Raw genomic sequence first — 18228 nt, 5'->3', positions numbered from 1 at the left:
CCGTGCCCGATAACAATCTGCAGTTCTGTTTTGCATCTGGCGCTACACACCTTACATCACTCAACACAAGTTTAAAAATAAATGTCACTTACCTTTTACCAGGCAACCTCCAGCAGTCATTTGAAGAGGATAACGTGTGAGACATAGACTCAATGAAATTATCAAGATCCAGTTTACGTTCGATTCGATCGTGTGCTTGTAAAACCGATTTAGAGTCCCGATTAGAACTGTCGACGGCGTAATGCCTATTTTAGTTTGGTTCATCGAACACCTCGAAATTGTTAATTGGAACTCGTTCACTTCCGACAGATTCGGTGCGAGGAATGAACCATATTCACATGCACTTTGTGCTAAATTTTTCGCACAAAAGAAAGAGTGTTACACGACCAATTCCCACCCACAACAGCATGTTTTTTTTTAAAAAACGATTTCTGCAAGCTTTCAAAAGTTTATCAGTAATTAACACAGGGTGGAACATTTTTAAAATGCACACCTTGGTCAGAGTTCAATGTTGGTTGATAATTAAGATTCATTGAACAGCTGAACCCAGGTTTATCTGAAAGATAGTGGTGTAACAGTTCAACGAAGGTAGACTTTTCAAAAAACAGCACTGCAGTTAAGAGAAAATCGTTCTTACGGAGTGACACAGCGGTTAGCAACCAGCTAACCCGGGTTCGATTCCAGCCTTAGGTGATCGTCTGAAATGTGCATGTTTTCCCTGTATCTGCATGGGTTTCCTCCCACAGTCTAAAGATGTGTGGGTTAGATGGACTGGCCACGTTAAATGTGGGGTTGCAGGGATGGTAGATCTGGGTGGGATGCTCTACAGACGGTTGGCACAGATTCGATGGGCCAAATGGCTTCTATGATTTTTACCCAACATGAAACAGTGTTACTATGGATCTATTTCAGATGGAGAGTTTGCAACAGCTCCTGAATTGAAGAAAAATGCCCACTGTTCATTTAACAATCATGTTTGAAGATGGATGTGTGCTTTATTCCTGACAGACAAAAAAATGAATTTTTCTTGCTCTACTGTACTACTGTCAGAGATGAAATATATTCAGATATCTAACCTTGGTTTAATTAAGAAAAAAGAACACATGTTACATAATCTGTTCCTTGTAGGGTCCTGCTGTGGTGACAATAATGTGCATCAAACTCACATTTGCAGGTGGATGTTTAATAAGACAGCAGTACACCTACAATTAGCACTAATAGCACCAAAAGACTGATGTAATCCATCAAAGGTCAGCTCAGATCATGCAGCAAGGGCATAATTCACTAAATGCACATCACATATGTTCTCCTGTGTAAAGTAGGCAATTTTTTCTTATTATCCCACCATCGTAAGCAAGTAAGTGACTGAAGCCACAATATGCGGCTTTAATTCTAATTTAATAAATAATTACGGGGAGGTTAAGTTAGAGGCTGTTTGTGAAATACATAAAAATGGCCTCTGTGAACGTAATTCATTGAGGCCTGTCATTTTCTCTGAAATTGCCCTGGTTGTTGAGGCCTAATTCTCCCCAGTAATTTTGTCCTGCTTTTACACTAAAAACGAAACAAATCTTGAAGAGTAGAGCTTGCAATAAAAGGAATTTCTCTGTATTTCTCCTTTAAAAATTATGAAAAGTTGGAACTTCTGCTTTGGTTGCAGAATGCTTATGCTAAGTGGAAGCATAAACCATATCGAGAATTGTGTGCAATTTTGAGATGATTTTTTTTTCCATTTGAGTTTCCACTGTGTCAAAGGCTGAAGAGAGGTCAAGGAAAGTAGTGTATCACGGTCATAGTAAGAGGAAGTCATTTTTCGCTTTGATCAGGGTCATTTCACTGCTTTGACAAAAATCTATCAGATTGAAACAGAATTGCAGGAAAGATTGGCACAGATATGACAGGTGACAACATCTTCAATATGAAAGGAAAAGGAAGTTTGGTAATGATACGGTTTGCAAATATGGAAGGGCCAGGTAAGGAATGGTATGGTGACACTGTTTTGAAAGCAGAGGAACGGTACCTGAAGTGAGGTTACAATTCATTATAATACCAGCCAGATGGGGACAGGAAGAGTAGTCAGATTGTACATCACTTCAACGAAAAAAAGGTCCAACACAATTTTAGAAGGGTGTCGTGGGGAAAAGGAACTCAGAGACTATGTTGTGACTTAGAGGAAAAACTACAAAGAGGACCAGAAGGCCAGGGCTTTGGCAGAGATGAGCAACATATTCATTTGAACGGTGTAGTTCAATCACAGTGAAATCTAAGAGTTCCTGGCACTTGCTCGGTACAAAGGTAAATGGATCAGGGGGATGTTTAAGAAACTGTTTTTAAGTGATGAAGGAAACTTAATATCTTTGGCCTCCATGACAAGCCTAGAGCTGAGGACAAATTTGGCAGAGGCAAGTGAGTCATGATATGTCACTTTATTTGGATCAGCCAGATCTGGTGATGCATATGTTGCAGTCTGAAACACTAGGAACGCACTAACCTGTACTTTACTTTTGATGAAAAACTATACTAATCAAGTTGAAGAATGGTATTAATAGGATATAACTTTTTGTAAGGGTTATCTTCCGAGGTAAGGCTGAGCAACTATTGAATTCTGCTGTGGGTGCATAAACGATACAAGATATAAAGCACATAAAAAGTGGGAGTTTGGTGGATAAAGGAATTCACTAAAGAGGGGAAGGAAATTTTTTTTAAACATACGTTTTTCAGCCTCAGATGAATGGCTGTAACTGTGGTACAGTAGAAGTGCATAGTTGAAAAGATATTTTACACACTCTAATTATAATAGCAAAACTTTATGTTATGGTATGGCAGGTCAGCCAAATAATGGGAAATCACGGATACAGCACATGTCCTGCAAAACATGTCTGCAAGAATCATTGACTGCACAAGCTTAAGTTCTGGATTTTTGAATGTGAATAGTGACTGGAGCCACTTTTGTGCATCTGGATGCCGAGAATTACATGGAAAGCATCTTTGGGAAGGTAGTCACAATTCAGGTTAAGTACTTGCAGGTACAGAGGGAATGGGTGACTGCCAGGCAGTCTAAATCAGTGATTACTAATCTTTGTAAGCATAAGATCAGTTTTTGAATTTAAGTGCAACCCTGGATATAGCCCAGAGTAAAGACTATAAGATGTAGCAGCAGAAATAGATCAGTCAGCCCACTAAATCTGCTCCGCCATTCAATGAGATTATGGTTGATTTGATAACCCTCAACTCAACTCCAGTTTGCTGCCTTTTCCCCACAGTCTGTCATTCTCTTACTAATTAAAAATCTGTCCATCTCAGCTTTGAAGATATACAAGGACCCAAGATCTACTGACCTTTACTGCAAAGAATTTCACAGAATTTCCTCATCTGTTTTAAATGGGGAAACCCGTATTCTGAAATTATGCCCTTTAGTCCTAGACACTCCCACAAAAGAGAAAACACTTTTGAGCATCAATCATGTCAAGGCTCATAAGCATCTTCTATGTTTCAGTATGGTTACTTCACATTCTTCTAAACTCCAATAAGGCCCAACCTACTCAACCTCTCTTCACAAGAAAATCTCTCTCTGTATTCAGGAACTGAACCTAGGCAACCTTCTATGGACTGCCTCAATGACGGGATGTCTTTCCTTACGTAACAAGTCCATAGCTGTTCACTGTACTCCATCTGTGTTCTGTTCAGTGCCTTGTGTAATTTTAGCTAAACTTGCCTACTTTTTAGTCCATTCCCTTTGAAATAAAGGCAACTGTTCCATTTGCCTTCTTATTAACCGCTGAACTTGGATGCTAGCATTTTGTGGTTCATGGACAAGGACACCCAGATATTTAAACTTGATTCTAACATTAAATTCCCTGGTTAACAGTGTAGAATCGTTCTTCCTCACACCTTTGCTGTGAGCCATAAACTATCTTCATAAAAGTCTGCCATTGTTTCTCAACTGTCTTGGCTGCTAAAGTCCTTTTGCAGTCCCTCTCCTTCCCCTCCCCTTCCCCTCCCACTCCCCTTTCTCTCCACCCCCCTTCTCTACACCCCATTCTCTCTGTCTTCAATTCTTTGTAATTACATTTTCTAAGCTGAGTACAGTTGTTTCTGAGCAAAGTTTCTCCGTCTCAAACTGAATGCTAAATTCTACCATGTTATCATCACAATTTCCTAGGAGATCTTTTATCTTGTCTTCATTTATTAAATCTGCTTCATTAGATATCACCAGATCCAAAACAGCGTGATCATCTATTGATGGTCTGAGCAGGCTTGGCAGGATGAATGATCTATTCTGGTTCCCATATCCCTAAAAGAAGAACTTATTGAAGTATGTAAGATTAAGGGGAGGTTTGACAGGGTAGGTGCTTGGAGGATGTTTTCTCATGTGCAAATCTAGAACTAGATAGCATACCTTTAAAAATAAGGAGTGTTCCATTTAATCAAGAGGTGAAGAACAATCTGAGCGTCTATTATTTATGAATAGAACATAGAACATCACAGCGCAGTGCATGCCCTTCAGCCCACGATGTTGTGCTGACCTATTAATCAATCTACGCTGCACTCCCTACATTTGGATAGGCACATGGATGAATAGTAAAGAGTCGCTCAAAAGTCTCTAAAGTTTCTGACCCCACTACCACTGCTGGTACTGCATTCCACATGCCCACCACTCTGTGTAAAGAATCTACCTCTGACATCTCCCCTGTACCTTCCTCCAATCACTTTAAAATAGTCATTTCCGCCCTGGGAAAAAGTCTCTGACTATCCACTCTATCTTTGCCTCTCATCATCTTGGACACCTCTATCAAGTCACCTCTTATCCTGCTTAGTTCCAATGAAAAAAGCCCCAGCTCCCTCTACCTTTCCTTATAAGACCTGCCCTCCAGTCCAGGTAGCATCCTGGTAAATCTCCTCTGCACCCTCTCTAAAGCTTCCACATCTTTCCTATAATGAGGTGACCAGAAATGAACACAATATTCCAAGTGTGGTCTAACCAGGGTTTTACAGAGCTGCAGCACAACCTCTGAGCTCTGAAACCCCATTCCCCTGCCAATGAAAGCCAACACGCCATATGCCTGAGAAATAGTAGGAACTGCAGATGCTGGAGAATCTGAGATAACAAGGTGTAGAGCTGGATGAACACAGCAGGACAAGCAGCAGAGGAGCAGGAAAGCTGACATTTTGGGCCTCGGCCCTTCAGAGCTGGGCAAAGAAGTTGCAGATGGAATTCAACCCAGAAAAGTATGAAGTGATTCATTTTGGAAGGTCAAATTTGAATGCAGAATACAGGATTAGAGGCAAGATTCTCGGCAGTGTGGAGGAACAGAAGGATCTTGGGATCCACGTCCATAGATCCCTCAAAGTTGCCACCCAAGTTGTTAAGAAGGCATATGGTGTAACAAGGTGTACAGCGTTTTTCTGAAGGTCGGTCCAGGCCCAAACCGTGAGCTTTCCTGCTCCTCTAATGCTGCTTGGCCTGCTGTGTTCATCCAGCTCTACACCTTGTTACACCACATGCATTCTTAACAACCCTACCAACTTGGGTGGTAACTTTGAGGGATTTAAGGACGTGGGCTCCAAGATCCTTCTGTTCCTCCACACCGCCGAGAATTCTGCCATTAACCCTGCATTCTGCATTCAAATTTGACCTTCCAAAATGAATCACTTCACACTTTTCGGGGTTGAATCCTATCTGCAACTTCTTTGCCCAGCTGTGCATCCTGTCAATGTCCTGTTGCAACTTACATCAGCCTTCCATGTTGTCCACAACTCCACTAACCTTCATGTCATCAGCAAGTGTTCCACTCCAGATAGCAGTGGAAGCTTGGTCTTTGGATGTATTCAAGGCTAGACTAATCCGAGCTGCAAGGATGTTAAAGGATTATTATGCGGCAGAAAAGTGGAATCAAGCTTATGATCAAACCAGCCATGATCTTACTCAAAGACAGAGCGATTCAAAGGGTCAAGTATTCCACTCCTGCTCCTATTTCTATGTGCTTATGTCCTTAATCATAATTGTCACAGTACACACACTCAAAAGGAGAAAAGCAAAGCTTAATGTGCCGCAAATATGGTGGCACAACTGCTTTTGCCATAAATTTGACAGGAATTAATTTGCTTGTAAGATCACTTAAATCGACTCAACAATCCAAAAAGTTCAGCTAAATTTAGTTCCTGCTCCTGTTCTTGTGTACAATTGAACAAGGAACCGAGTAAGCCATTGAGCCCACTCAACCATTTAATAAAATCATGGCTGATCTGATTGTATCCTCAAATCTGCATTTCAGCCTACATTTGAGGTATCCCACCCTATCCTTTTAACATTTTACAGATTATCTATTCACTCCTACCTTTTAATACATCTGAGAATTTGGTTCCACAGTCTTTTCAGGAAGCAAATTTCAAGGATTCACAAGCCCATTCAAAAATTTTTCGCTTCATCTCTGTATTGAATGGACATTCCTTTATTTTTGAAAAGACCTCTAGCTTTAGATTCTCACACAACAGGAGACATCCTGTCTAGTTGGTCACATCTATCCAATTTAGCAATCTCAGGATCTCGTGCATTTCATTCGAGTTGCTTCTTATGCTTTTAACATACTTCTGCATTCAATTCTCCTTGTAATAAATGATAACATTCTATTAGCTTTCCTAATTATTTGCTGTACGTACATACTAACATTTTGCAATTCATGCATGAGAATACCCAAATCCCTCTGCATCGTAGGTGTCTGCAAATTTTCACAAATTGAATCAATTTTTTTTTATATTTCCTGCTGTTTAAGTGAAAAAATTCATGTTTTCTCAAATTATACTCCATTTGTGACATCTTTTCCCACTCATTCATCCTAACTCTATCTTTTCATAACCAAGTTCTTGTCACATCTTAATTTTGTTATCTATCTTTGCATCATCAGCAAGTTTAGCAATCATGCTTTCTGTACTTTCACCCATCATTTATGTAAAACATAACAAGTTGAGGTCTACAAGACCTTAAGACATAGGAGAAGAATTAGGACTTTCAGCCCATCGAGTCTGCTCTACCATTTGATCATGACTGATGTATTTCTTAACCCTCACTCTTCTGCCTTGTCCCCATAACACTTGGTCCCCTTACAAATCAAGAATGTATCTCTGTCTTAAATGACATAGCCTCCAAGGCAATAAGTTCTGCAGATTCACCACCTTCTGGGATATTTGTTGTAACCCTCCTCTGGATCACCCTCCAAAGCCAGCACATCCTTTTTTACATACATGCCCAAAACTGCTCACAAAATTCCATATGCGGTTTGACCAGAACTTTATGTAACCTCAACAGTACATCTCTGTTCTTGTATTCTAGACGTCTTGAAATGAAAGCTAACATTGCATTTGCCTTCCTAACTGCCACTGAAACTGAATGTAAATCTTAAGAGTATCCTGAACTAGGATCCCAAGTCCCTTTGTGCTTTAGATTTCCAAAGCCTTTCTCCATTTAGAAAATAGTTTGTGCCTCTGTTCTTTCTATGAAAGTGTATAACTTCACACTTTCCCACACTGTATTCCATCTCACTTTTCCCCACTCTGTTTGCCTGTTCATGTCCTTCTGCAGCCTTCCTGCGTCTTCAACACTATCTGCCCCTCCACATATCTGTGTGTCCTCTGTGTCATCTGCAAACTCAGCAACAATGCCCTCCATTCCTTCATCCACATGGTTTACATATAATATGAATGGCTGTGGGTCCATCATGGACCTCTGCAGAAGTCCACTAGCTGTCACCCTGGAAAAGACCCCTTTACCTCTCTGCCTTCTGACATCTGCTCTACCCATGCCAGTACCTTGCCCCTAACAACACGCACTCTTATTTAGCAGTTTCCTGTTTGGCACCTCATCAATGACCTTCTGAAAATCCAAATAGATGGTGTCCACTGGCTCTCTTTTATCTAACTTGCTTGTTATTTCCTCGAAGAATTCCATTAGGTTTGTCAGACATGTCAGGGCCTTGCACTAATCCCTGTGGCATACACTTGACACATCTTGCCAACCTGATAAAGGCCCACTTGTATCTACTCTGCTTTCTATCACAAAAACAGAAATTTCTGGTACAACTCAGCAGGCCTGGCAGCATCTATGGGAAAAGAAAAGCAGACTTAACATTGAATCTGGTGACTCTTCATCAGAACTATTTTCTTTTAGTCAGCCAATCTGTTACCCCTACATGTGGACTTTTATTTTCCACAGTAATTTTTGATGTGGTACTTTATAAAGTGCTGATGGAAATCCAAAGTACAACACAACCATCTGTTCCTTTATATCTGCAGCACATAATACTTCCTCAACAAATTTAGTGGGTCTTCCCTGATTCATGGGAGATTTGGAAAATTTGAACCAATTCATCAAAATACCTTACTAACTTATTCTTTTAAGGTCCTACACTGAAGTTCATCAGGGCCCAAGTACTTGTCAGCCCACAGCTCCAACGATTTACTCAGTGCCACTACTATGGCAGTAATTTTCCAGACTTTCTCCTGAATCTCCATTTCCTGAGTTATAGCTGCTTCTGGGATGTTAAATGTATCCTCTGAAGTAGAAACTGATACCAATATCAGTTCAATTCTGCCATCTCTGTTTGCCATTATCAATTGTCCAGACTCACTTTATATTGGACTAACAACTGCTTTGTTAACTCTATTCTTTAACCTTTCCACTTGACCATAGCTGATGGATCAATCCTGCAGAATTGTCCTTACTTGATGGAATGTATACTTTTAGTAATACTAAAAGGTAGTTTTACATAATTCCAAGTTATTAGGAGGATGCTGGCAGCAGTACCACAAGCTTGCGCCTCTCATTCAAATGTGGGGAATGCATCAAGGTTTGACAGTATAAATTATATATCTAATTTAGCTTTGTAATTAAACGCTTTGTTCAATTTAACCTTCACACAAACATCTGTACCTTTGCGTAATCAACAGCAGCTTGTCAGCAGTACAGCAATTTGCAACATAACATCAAGAAAGGTTATCATGATCCATAATGACAAAGTTTCATAGAAGTCCCACCATGAATGTAAAGTAGCATATACATATAAGCATTTTCGTAATTGCATTCAATCTTAATGACAGCAATCTAATGAATTCACGTAATTCAATTGTTCACCCATATTTCTCTGAACCATCACTAAGGTAACAGGTGTCCCAGGAGGATGGATGTTGATCTCACTATTAAATTATTCACACCCTATTGTAATAGCATTATGAACCTTTCCACACTATTCAAATGTTTAATTAATCCAAGAATGACAAAGCAGATGACTATGCTATCTACTTATTGGTGAAAATTTACTCCATGCAGTTCAGAGCATCCATTAATTAATTGAAAAGTACTGAGTAAAAGTTGAACATTTTGTCAACACCAAGAAGTGTTTAGAAACCCATCATTTAATTACAAATTCAAATGATACCATTTTATAATTCATTAAATGAGTTTCAACAAACTTGGATCCTGTCTAGTTCAGGTCTAAAACTAAATCATCTTTGTTACAAATAATATCATAATCATTGAATTGTAGGGTTCAATTTTTCATTTTGTAAACTGAAAAAAGGCTTGCCCTTATGCAGTGCCTATCCTGACTATCTGATGTTTCAAAGTGCAATCAATCAGTTAAGCACAATAAGCTCCACTAAACAGTAAAATTACAATGATGAAAATAATTTATTTTTTGTGATGTTTGAGGGATAAATATCAAACAGGATATTAAGGACAATTCACCTACTTTTCTTCAAAACAAGTATCATGGGACCTTTTACATCAATCTGTGACAGTAGGCAGGGCCTTTGTTTAACATCTCATCTGAAGGATAGCACTTTCAACAATAGTTCGTCATACTGGTGTGAAGGCATCAAAACCTGTGTTCAAAGTCCAAAAGTGGGACCTAGAACCTTCTGACTCAGAGTCAGTGTGTTCACAATGGAACCACTGTTGGCATTGCTCCCAGTGAACTTTGCTAAATTATCAAATCATACAATCTCACGTGCCCACACTTCTGAGCCTCTCTTCACAAAAGTACAATGACTGCACAGAGATCAGTGTTCTGATTTCTCAAAACTATAACATGAAAAAAGCATTCGCAAATAAAACCAGCAAGATCTTATAGTTCAGTGGTTACTAATTTTATAGTCATCCAAATATTATTTAGAACGTTTATCCTTTTAAATAAATATCCAGATAAATTTTTTATTCAATGCAAAATTAAATTAAGCAAAGGGCAATGACATTATTACATAGGGCTAAAGTTATACCACACCACGTTATAGTCCAACAGGTTTATTTGAAATCACAAGGAGGTGACTTCACCTGATGATGGAGCAGCGCTCCAAAACAACATAGAACATAGAACATTACAGCACAATACAGGGCCTTTGACCCTCGATGTTGTGCCGACCTGTCATACCGATCTCAAGCCCATCTAACCTACATTATTCCATGTACATCCATATGCTTATCCAATGACGACTTAAATGTACTTAAAATTGGCGAATCTACTACCATTGCAGGCAAAGCATTTCATTCCCTTACTACTCTCGGAGTAAAGAAACCACCTCTGACATCTGTCCTATATCGTTCACTCCTCAATTTAAAGCTATGCCCCCTCATGCTCACCATCACCATCCTAGGAAAAAGGCTTTCCCTATCCACCCTATCTAACCCTCTGATTATTTTATATGTTTCAATTAAGTCACCTCTCAACCTTCTTCTCTCTAATGAAAACAGCCTCAAGTCCCTCAGCCTTTCCTCGTTAAGGCCTTCCCTCCATACATGGCAACATCCTAGTAAATCTCCTCTGCACCCTTTCCAAAGCTTCCACATCCTTCTTATAATGCGGTGACCAGAACTGTACACAATACTCCAAGTGCGGCCGCACCAGAGTTTGGTACAGCTGCAGTATAACCTCATAGTTCCGGAACTCGATCCCTCTATTAATAAAAGCTAAAACACTGTATGCCTTCTTAATAGCCCTGTCAACCTGGGTGGCAACTTTCAAGATCTGTGTACATGGACATCGAGATCTCTCTGCTCATCTACACTACCAAGAATCTTACCATTAGCCCAGTACTTTGCCTTCCTGTTACTCCGACCAAAGTGCATCACCTCACACTTGTCTGCATTAAACTCCATTTGCCACCTCTCAGCCCAGCTCTGCAGCTTATCTATGTCTCTCTGCAACCTACAGCATCCTTCGTCACTATCCACAACTCCACCGACCTTAGTGTCGTCTGCAAATTTACTAAGCCATCCTTCTACGCCCTCATCCAGGTCATTTATAAAAATGACAAACAGCAGTGGACCCAACACCGACCCTTGCAGTACACCACTAGTAACTGGTCTCCAGGATGAACATTTCCCATCAACTACCACCCTCTGTCTTCTTTCAGCAAGACAATTTCTGATCCAAACTGCGATATCTCCCACATTCCCATTCCTCCACATTTTGTACAATAGCCTACTGTGGGGAACCTTATCGAACGCCTTGCTGAAATCCATATACGCCACATCAACCACTTTACTCTCATCTACCTGTTTGGTCAACTTCTCAAAGAACTCAATAAGGTTTGTAAGGCACGACCTTCCCTTCACAAAACCGTGCTGACTATCCCTAATCAATTTATTCTTTTCCAGATGATTATAAATCCTATCCCTTATAACCTTTTCCAACACCTTACCAACAACTGAGGTAAGGCTCACTGGTCTATAATTACCAGGGTTGTCTCCACTCCCCTTCTTGAACAGGGGAACCACATTTGCTATCCTCCAGTCGTCTGGCACTATTCCTGTAGACAATGACGAGTTAAAGATCAATGCCAAAAGCTCGGCAATCTCCTCCCTGGCTTCCTAGAGGATCCTAGGATAAATCCCATCCGGCCCAGGGGACTTATCTATCTTCACCCTCTGTAGGATTTCTAATACCTCTTCCTTGTGAGCCTCAATCCCACCTAGTCTCGTTGCCTGTATCTCAGTATTGTCCTTGACAACACTGTCGTTTTCTCAAGTGATTACTGTTGAAAAATATTGATTTAGTGCTTCCCCTATCTCCTCTGACTCCACACACAACTTAGCACTACTATCCTTGATTGGGCCTAATCTTACTTATGTCATTCTTTTATTCCTTAAATACCTATAGAAAGCCTTAGGGTTTACCCTGATCCTATCCGCCAACAACTTCTCATGTCTCCTCCTGGCTCTTCTGAGCTCTCTCTTTAGGTGTCAAAATTTTTGGAGGGTATTTCACTACAAGATCTTGTAAGCCTCCTCACTATATCCTACCAAACTCACTTCATTGATTACTTATCTAACCTCAACACTTCCCTCTTGTCTAATCCCAGCCTTAGCTTGACACAGGGGAGGTAATAGCCTTGTGGTATTATCATTGCACTGTTAAACCAGAGACTCAGGTAATTTTCTGGGGACCCAGGTTCTAATCGAGCCATGACAGACAGTGCAATTTGAATCCAATCAAAAACTGGAATTAAGAGTCTAATGAAGCCCATGAAACCATTGATGGTTGTTGGGGAAAAGCCCATCTGGTTCACTTTAGGGAAAGAAATTTCCATCCTTGTCTGGTGTGGCCCACAGCAATGTGGTTGACTCTTAACTGCCCTCTGGACAATTAGGGATGGGAATAAATAGCCAGCTATGCCCTCAACCCATGACTGAATTAAAATAAAAACTATCCCTGAACAACTCCCCAACCACCAGATATTCTGGAATTGATATCATCCTTAAGAGATGGCTGTGCACCCAGATAAGCTCTGTCAGTATGGATGCACTGTTCCTGACATTTGGCCCAGAATTGGCAGACAAGATAGAACAGTACAGCACAGAACAGGCCCTTCAGCCCACCATGTTGTGCCGACCATTGATCCTCATGTATGCACCCTCAAATTTCTGTGACCATATGCATGTCCAGCAGTCTCTTAAATGAACCCAATGACCTTGCTTCCACAACTGCTGCTGGCAACGCATTCCATGCTCTCACAACTCTCTGTGTAAAGAACCCGCCTCTGACATCCCCTCAATACTTTCCTCCAACCAGCTTAAAACTATGACCCCTCGTGTTAGCTATTTCTGCCCTGGAAAATAGTCTCTGGCTATCAACTCTGTCTATGCCTCTCATTATCTTGTATACCTCAATTAGGTTCCCCTCTCCTCCTCCTTTTCTCCAATGAAAAAAGTCCGAGCTCAGTCAACCTCTCTTCATAAGATAAGCCCTCCAGTCCAGGCAGCATCCTGGTAAACCTCCTCTGAACCCTCTCCAAAGAATCCACATCTTTCCTACAATAGGGCGACCAGAACTGGACGCAGTATTCCAAGTGCGGTCTAACCAAAGTTTTATACAGCTGCAACAAGATCTCACGACTCTTAAACTCAATCCCCCTGTTAATGAAAGCCAAAACACCATATGCTTTCTTAACAACCCTGTCCACTTGGGTGGCCATTTTAAGGGATCTATGTATCTGCACAACAAGATCCCTCTGTTCCTCCACACTGCCAAGAATCCTATCCTTAATCCTGTACTCAGCTTTCAAATTCGACCTTCCAAAATGCATCACCTCGCATTTATCCAGGTTGAACTCCATCTGCCACCTCTCAGCCCATCTCTGCATCCTGTCAATGTCCTGCTGCAGCCTACAAGATGAAATTGGTGCTCTCTGTGGGCAGGAACCTGGAAGCCTTGCTTAATAGGGTGGAGCACAGCTACAAGCAATGGAGGCTGTGACACCAGACCTAGTCCAGGGTGACCACCTGGGTCTTGCAGTCTCTGCCATCTGGAAGAATCCACAGCAAAGTAGGAAGAAAGTAAATAACCTTCTTCACTCCACCTGCATAAGTTCCACCATTTTCCCTCAATACCTCACAACCACTATCTCTGCTACTGTAGCCACCACCCTCTAAAGCTCACTCTATTGCCTGTAACATCTTTGCTCAGTCACCATCACTCATCCCAATCCCTGACAAAATTAACCCTGCACATTCTGTGCACTGTATACTCATTCACTCAGGACATTTCCCCACCTATAAGGCAACAGCTAAACCACCCACTTTCATATCCTGTAAAACCTCTCTCTCATTTCAGGAGAAAAACAGCCACCACAGGTCAATGAGATAAGACAGCTGGTGAGCAGCCCAATATTCAGCACTTCACCCTTTACATGGGCAACATCATGAAACTGCGAGCCCCAAGCAGCTGACTGGTCATTTCCAAATCCTTGAACTGAAGCATGCAGTTAGGTTCAGAGTGAGCGTATGCTATGACAGCAAGCAGACAATTCAGAGATGCAGTGTGGTACACTCCCCGAGCTGAGTACAAGTCACTGTGTACACAGGTGTCCTTGCAGCAGCATTATAATGATCAGTCTCTGTGCACCCTGAGACACAGCATTCAAGTGCAGAAGCATCCTAGAAGTGGATCAGAAGGTTCTAAGGGGCTGGCCCATGCCAAATGTTGATGTGGGGGGTGGGTGGAGTGGGGGTGAGAGGGGGCAAGTGAAGGTGTGCCCTTGGTGCTCATTGATCATGCATGAGACGCTGTTTAATGATAAACAACATGGAGGCAGAAGTTGTCAGGTACCGATCTGACTTCCACGTTGAGAACTGGAGATAAGTGATTGGATATGTTGAAGTGAGCATCATTCAGGTGCAGAAGGAACAGGTGGCCCTGAGTAGTAAGTGGGCATGTGCAATATCTTGACCCATGGGTGATCTGGGGCTTTGTTTGTCAACCCAGTTAGCCACGGTAATAAAATGTGAGGCTGGACGAACACAGCAGGCCAAGCAGCATCTCAGGAGCACAAAAGCTGACGTTTCGGGCCTAGACCCTTCATCAGAGAGGGGGATGGGGGGAGGGAACTGGAATAAATAGGGAGAGAGGGGGAGGCGGACCGAAGATGGAGAGTAAAGAAGATAGGTGGAGAGAGTGTAGGTGGGGAGGTAGGGAGGGGATAGGTCAGTCCAGGGAAGACGGACAGGTCAAGGAGGTGGGATGAGGTTAGTAGGTAGCGGGGGGTGCGGCTTGGGGTGGGAGGAAGGGATGGGTGAGAGGAAGAACCGGTTAGGGAGGCAGAGACAGGTTGGACTGGTTTTGGGATGCAGTGGGTGGGGGGGAAGAGCTGGGCTGGTTGTGTGGTGCAGTGGGGGGAGGGGACGAACTGGGCTGGTTGAGGGATGCAGTAGGGGAAGGGGAGATTTTGAAACTGGTGAAGTCCACATTGATACCATATGGCTGCAGGGTTCCCAGGCGAAATATGAGTTGCTGTTCCTGCAACCTTCGGGTGGCATCATTGTGGCAATGCAGGAGGCCCATGATGGACATGTCATCAAGAGAATGGGAGGGGGAGTGGAAATGGTTTGCGACTGGGAGGTGCAGTTGTTTTTTGCGAACTGAGCGGAGGTGTTCTGCAAAGCGGTCCCCAAGCCTCCGCTTGGTTTCCCCAATGTAGAGGAAGCCGCACCGGGTACAGTGGATGCAGTATACCACATTGGCAGATGTGCAGGTGAACCTCTGCTTGATGTGGAATGTCATCTTGGGGCCTGGGATGGGGGTGAGGGAGGAGGTGTGGGGACAAGTGTAGCATTTCCTGCGGTTGCAGGGGAAGGTGCCGGGTGTGGTGGGGTTGGAGGGCAGTGTGGAGCGAACAAGGGAGTCACGGAGAGAGTGTTCAGCAGTGCTCGAGATCGTGTAATACATGGAGAGAAGGGGAGACTTCTATTAATATAGAATGCTTTTCATGACCACAGGATGTCTCACAACACTACACAGCCACAAAACATTCTGAAATTGTCACATTGCAGGAAACACAGCAGCTGATTTATACACAGCATATTTACACACATAGCAAACTGATCAAGACAAGGTAATCTCTTTGTGATGTTAGTGAAAGGATAAACATTAGCTAGGTCACAAGGAAAAACTCGCCTGGTTTTTTTTCCAAAATAACGTCAATGATCTTTCATATCCACCCAAGGAGGCAGATTATTTTTGGTTGATTTCTCACCTGAAAAATGGCACCTCTGACAGCACAGGACTCCATCAATACTTACAATGGAGTACTCGCCTTGATGTTTGCACTCAAGCTCTAGAGTGGGAGTGGAGTGAGTGCTTTTGACCTTCATCATATGGGGAGAAGCTCATACTCCACTAACTATTCTGCTTTCTTCATGGGCTGTTTCCAATCTCAGTGAGTTGCCTTTTGTTCTGATACAAGGCAGGTATACACTGATACAGGTTGCAACTGGATAGATAGGTTAGAGCAGCAGCTGAATCGATACAGAACAAATATGCATGTCACTTAGCAATGCAGTATTTGCAAAGTGCAGTGATACAAAATGTACTGGAGACCGCAGCAGCATTAATTCTAGGTTTTGAAGGTAACAGCCAATAGCCTACAAAGACCCTAGAGAACATATAGAAAAGGTTGATGAGACTGGTTTCAGGGATAACAGAAATCGGTTACAAAGAGGCTAGAGAATCTGGAGTTGTTCTCCTTGGAACGCAGGAAGTTGAGAGATTTGATGGAGAAGATTAAAGTCATAAAAGATCTGGACAGAGTAGTAAGAAGCTGTTCACATCGGCAAAAGAATTGATAACCAGAAGGCACAGATTTAAAGTGATGCAAAAGAACCAATGCCAACTTGAGAAAAACGTTTTTGTGCAGTAAGTGGTATGAACTGGAATGCATTACTGCAAAGCATGATGGAGGCAGATTTAATTGTGACTTTCAAAAGAATTAAATGAGTAGTTGAAGGGGAAAATTTTGCAAAGCCATGGGGCAAGGGCAGAAAGATAAGAGGTGGGATTTAACAGATTGCTGTTTCAGGCTCTGGTCCAGATTCAACAGGCCAAATAGCCTTCTGTAGCCTTTCTGTGATTCTAACAAAGGCCAGAATCTCCAGTCAAAACCAAATATTACAATGCACAGAAAGAGTAATAACTCAGTCAGGATTTATTTCAACCTTCAGTTCAACCTGCTATAACTATGCAATCTCCTGTATGTTTGTTTAATTATCCTGTTATAAGGCAGCTTTATACAATTTTAATTTTTAAAGAAGGATGAAAATACTGATGGTCCTTTGTACTAACACTGTGGGCCAAACATTTTTTGGAGCAGGATACGTGCTCCGTTTGTTAATTCCTTTCCTTATCCTTCAGCTGGGTGGAGAATGGTGCCACAATTGCTCAAAGTACAAATCTAACAATGGTGCAACAAGATCAATGGGGCATCTCAGAGTGGAGGGTTAGGTGTCTAAAAATCTATCTTCTTAACCAATAAGATACAAAAAAATTGGCAGAAACAGGAGTGATGGAGAAGAAATAGGTTGAATTTAAGATAAATTAGACAAAGAAAGTGAAACCGAGAAAGAGAGGAAAAAAGATGGAATGGGAAAGTTAGAAAAAAAATCAAAACTTTTAAAATGTTTCCCAAAAGAAAATATGGAGGACTTATGGAGAACAACTGCATGCAGGAATCTCATGTTCTAATCTGCCTTTCAGTTTCTCTGCCATTTGCCAACACAGTTTCATTTGTTTTCTTCCAGGAATCAATAGATTTATTAGCATTACAAGAATGTAAATCTCATCCTTAAAAGGCACTTACATTCTTAAGTACTCACCTTATCTTAACAAACTCATCCTTCTTTAAGTTTCTTTAAAAGTTTTTTTTTGGCTAAGGCCATTTAATTAGTGTTAGGCAGGACTTCCATCAGTGTCCAGGAGAAAGCTCTGTCTTGTCGTGGAATGACAGAACTTTATGTACAGAAGAGGCCCTTCATCTCATTGAATCTGTAACGCCAAACCTATACAAATTCTACACTAATTCCATTTTCCAGCACTAGGTCTATAGTCTGGCAGCCCTAAATACAAACTGCTCCAGCAGGATGGGTGGACATTGCTGGTACTGTAGTTGGCCAAGGAGGTGGCATTCTGCAATGCATTCAGGCATGCAAGGACATCCACGACCTCAGCGAAAAGAAGCTGGCAACCCCTGGCAGGGGGAGGATGGAGTTGATGTTTGGCATGTTGATTAGGCCGAGGGTTGACATCGGAAAGCAAAACCGTGGGCACCAGGCATCCAGAGGGAACCATCCCTCTAACTAGCCAGCAGCCCACATGGTTAAACATACCAGGTACAGGCTGAGCACCAACATGTCTCACCACCTGTTAAATAAGAGCTACAGTGGGATATTGCCCTTATTTGAGCTTAATT

The 18228-nt window shown here is 41.9% G+C and overlaps 1 protein-coding gene across 11 annotated transcripts in view; it reads right to left on the bottom strand.

The window, feature by feature from the left end:
• myo3b (myosin IIIB) overlaps positions 1–18228 on the bottom strand; it is a 583195-nt gene that overhangs the window by 563009 nt on the left and 1958 nt on the right. The window contains exon 1 of one of the 11 annotated variants that reach the window (XM_059647247.1): positions 93–412. The exons of the other annotated variants lie outside the window; for them this stretch is intronic. Coding sequence (XP_059503230.1) covers positions 93–145 — 53 coding nt within the window. The 5' untranslated portion in view covers positions 146–412. Of the gene's footprint in view, positions 1–92; positions 413–18228 lie in introns of those variants that run through there. 11 annotated transcript variants of the gene reach the window in all.

Source organism: Stegostoma tigrinum, chromosome 7, assembly GCF_030684315.1.
Source record: "Stegostoma tigrinum isolate sSteTig4 chromosome 7, sSteTig4.hap1, whole genome shotgun sequence".
Classification (NCBI taxonomy): domain Eukaryota; kingdom Metazoa; phylum Chordata; class Chondrichthyes; order Orectolobiformes; family Stegostomatidae; genus Stegostoma; species Stegostoma tigrinum.
Note: the sequence above shows the minus strand (reverse complement) of the source record. Positions and strands in the feature narration are given on the sequence as shown.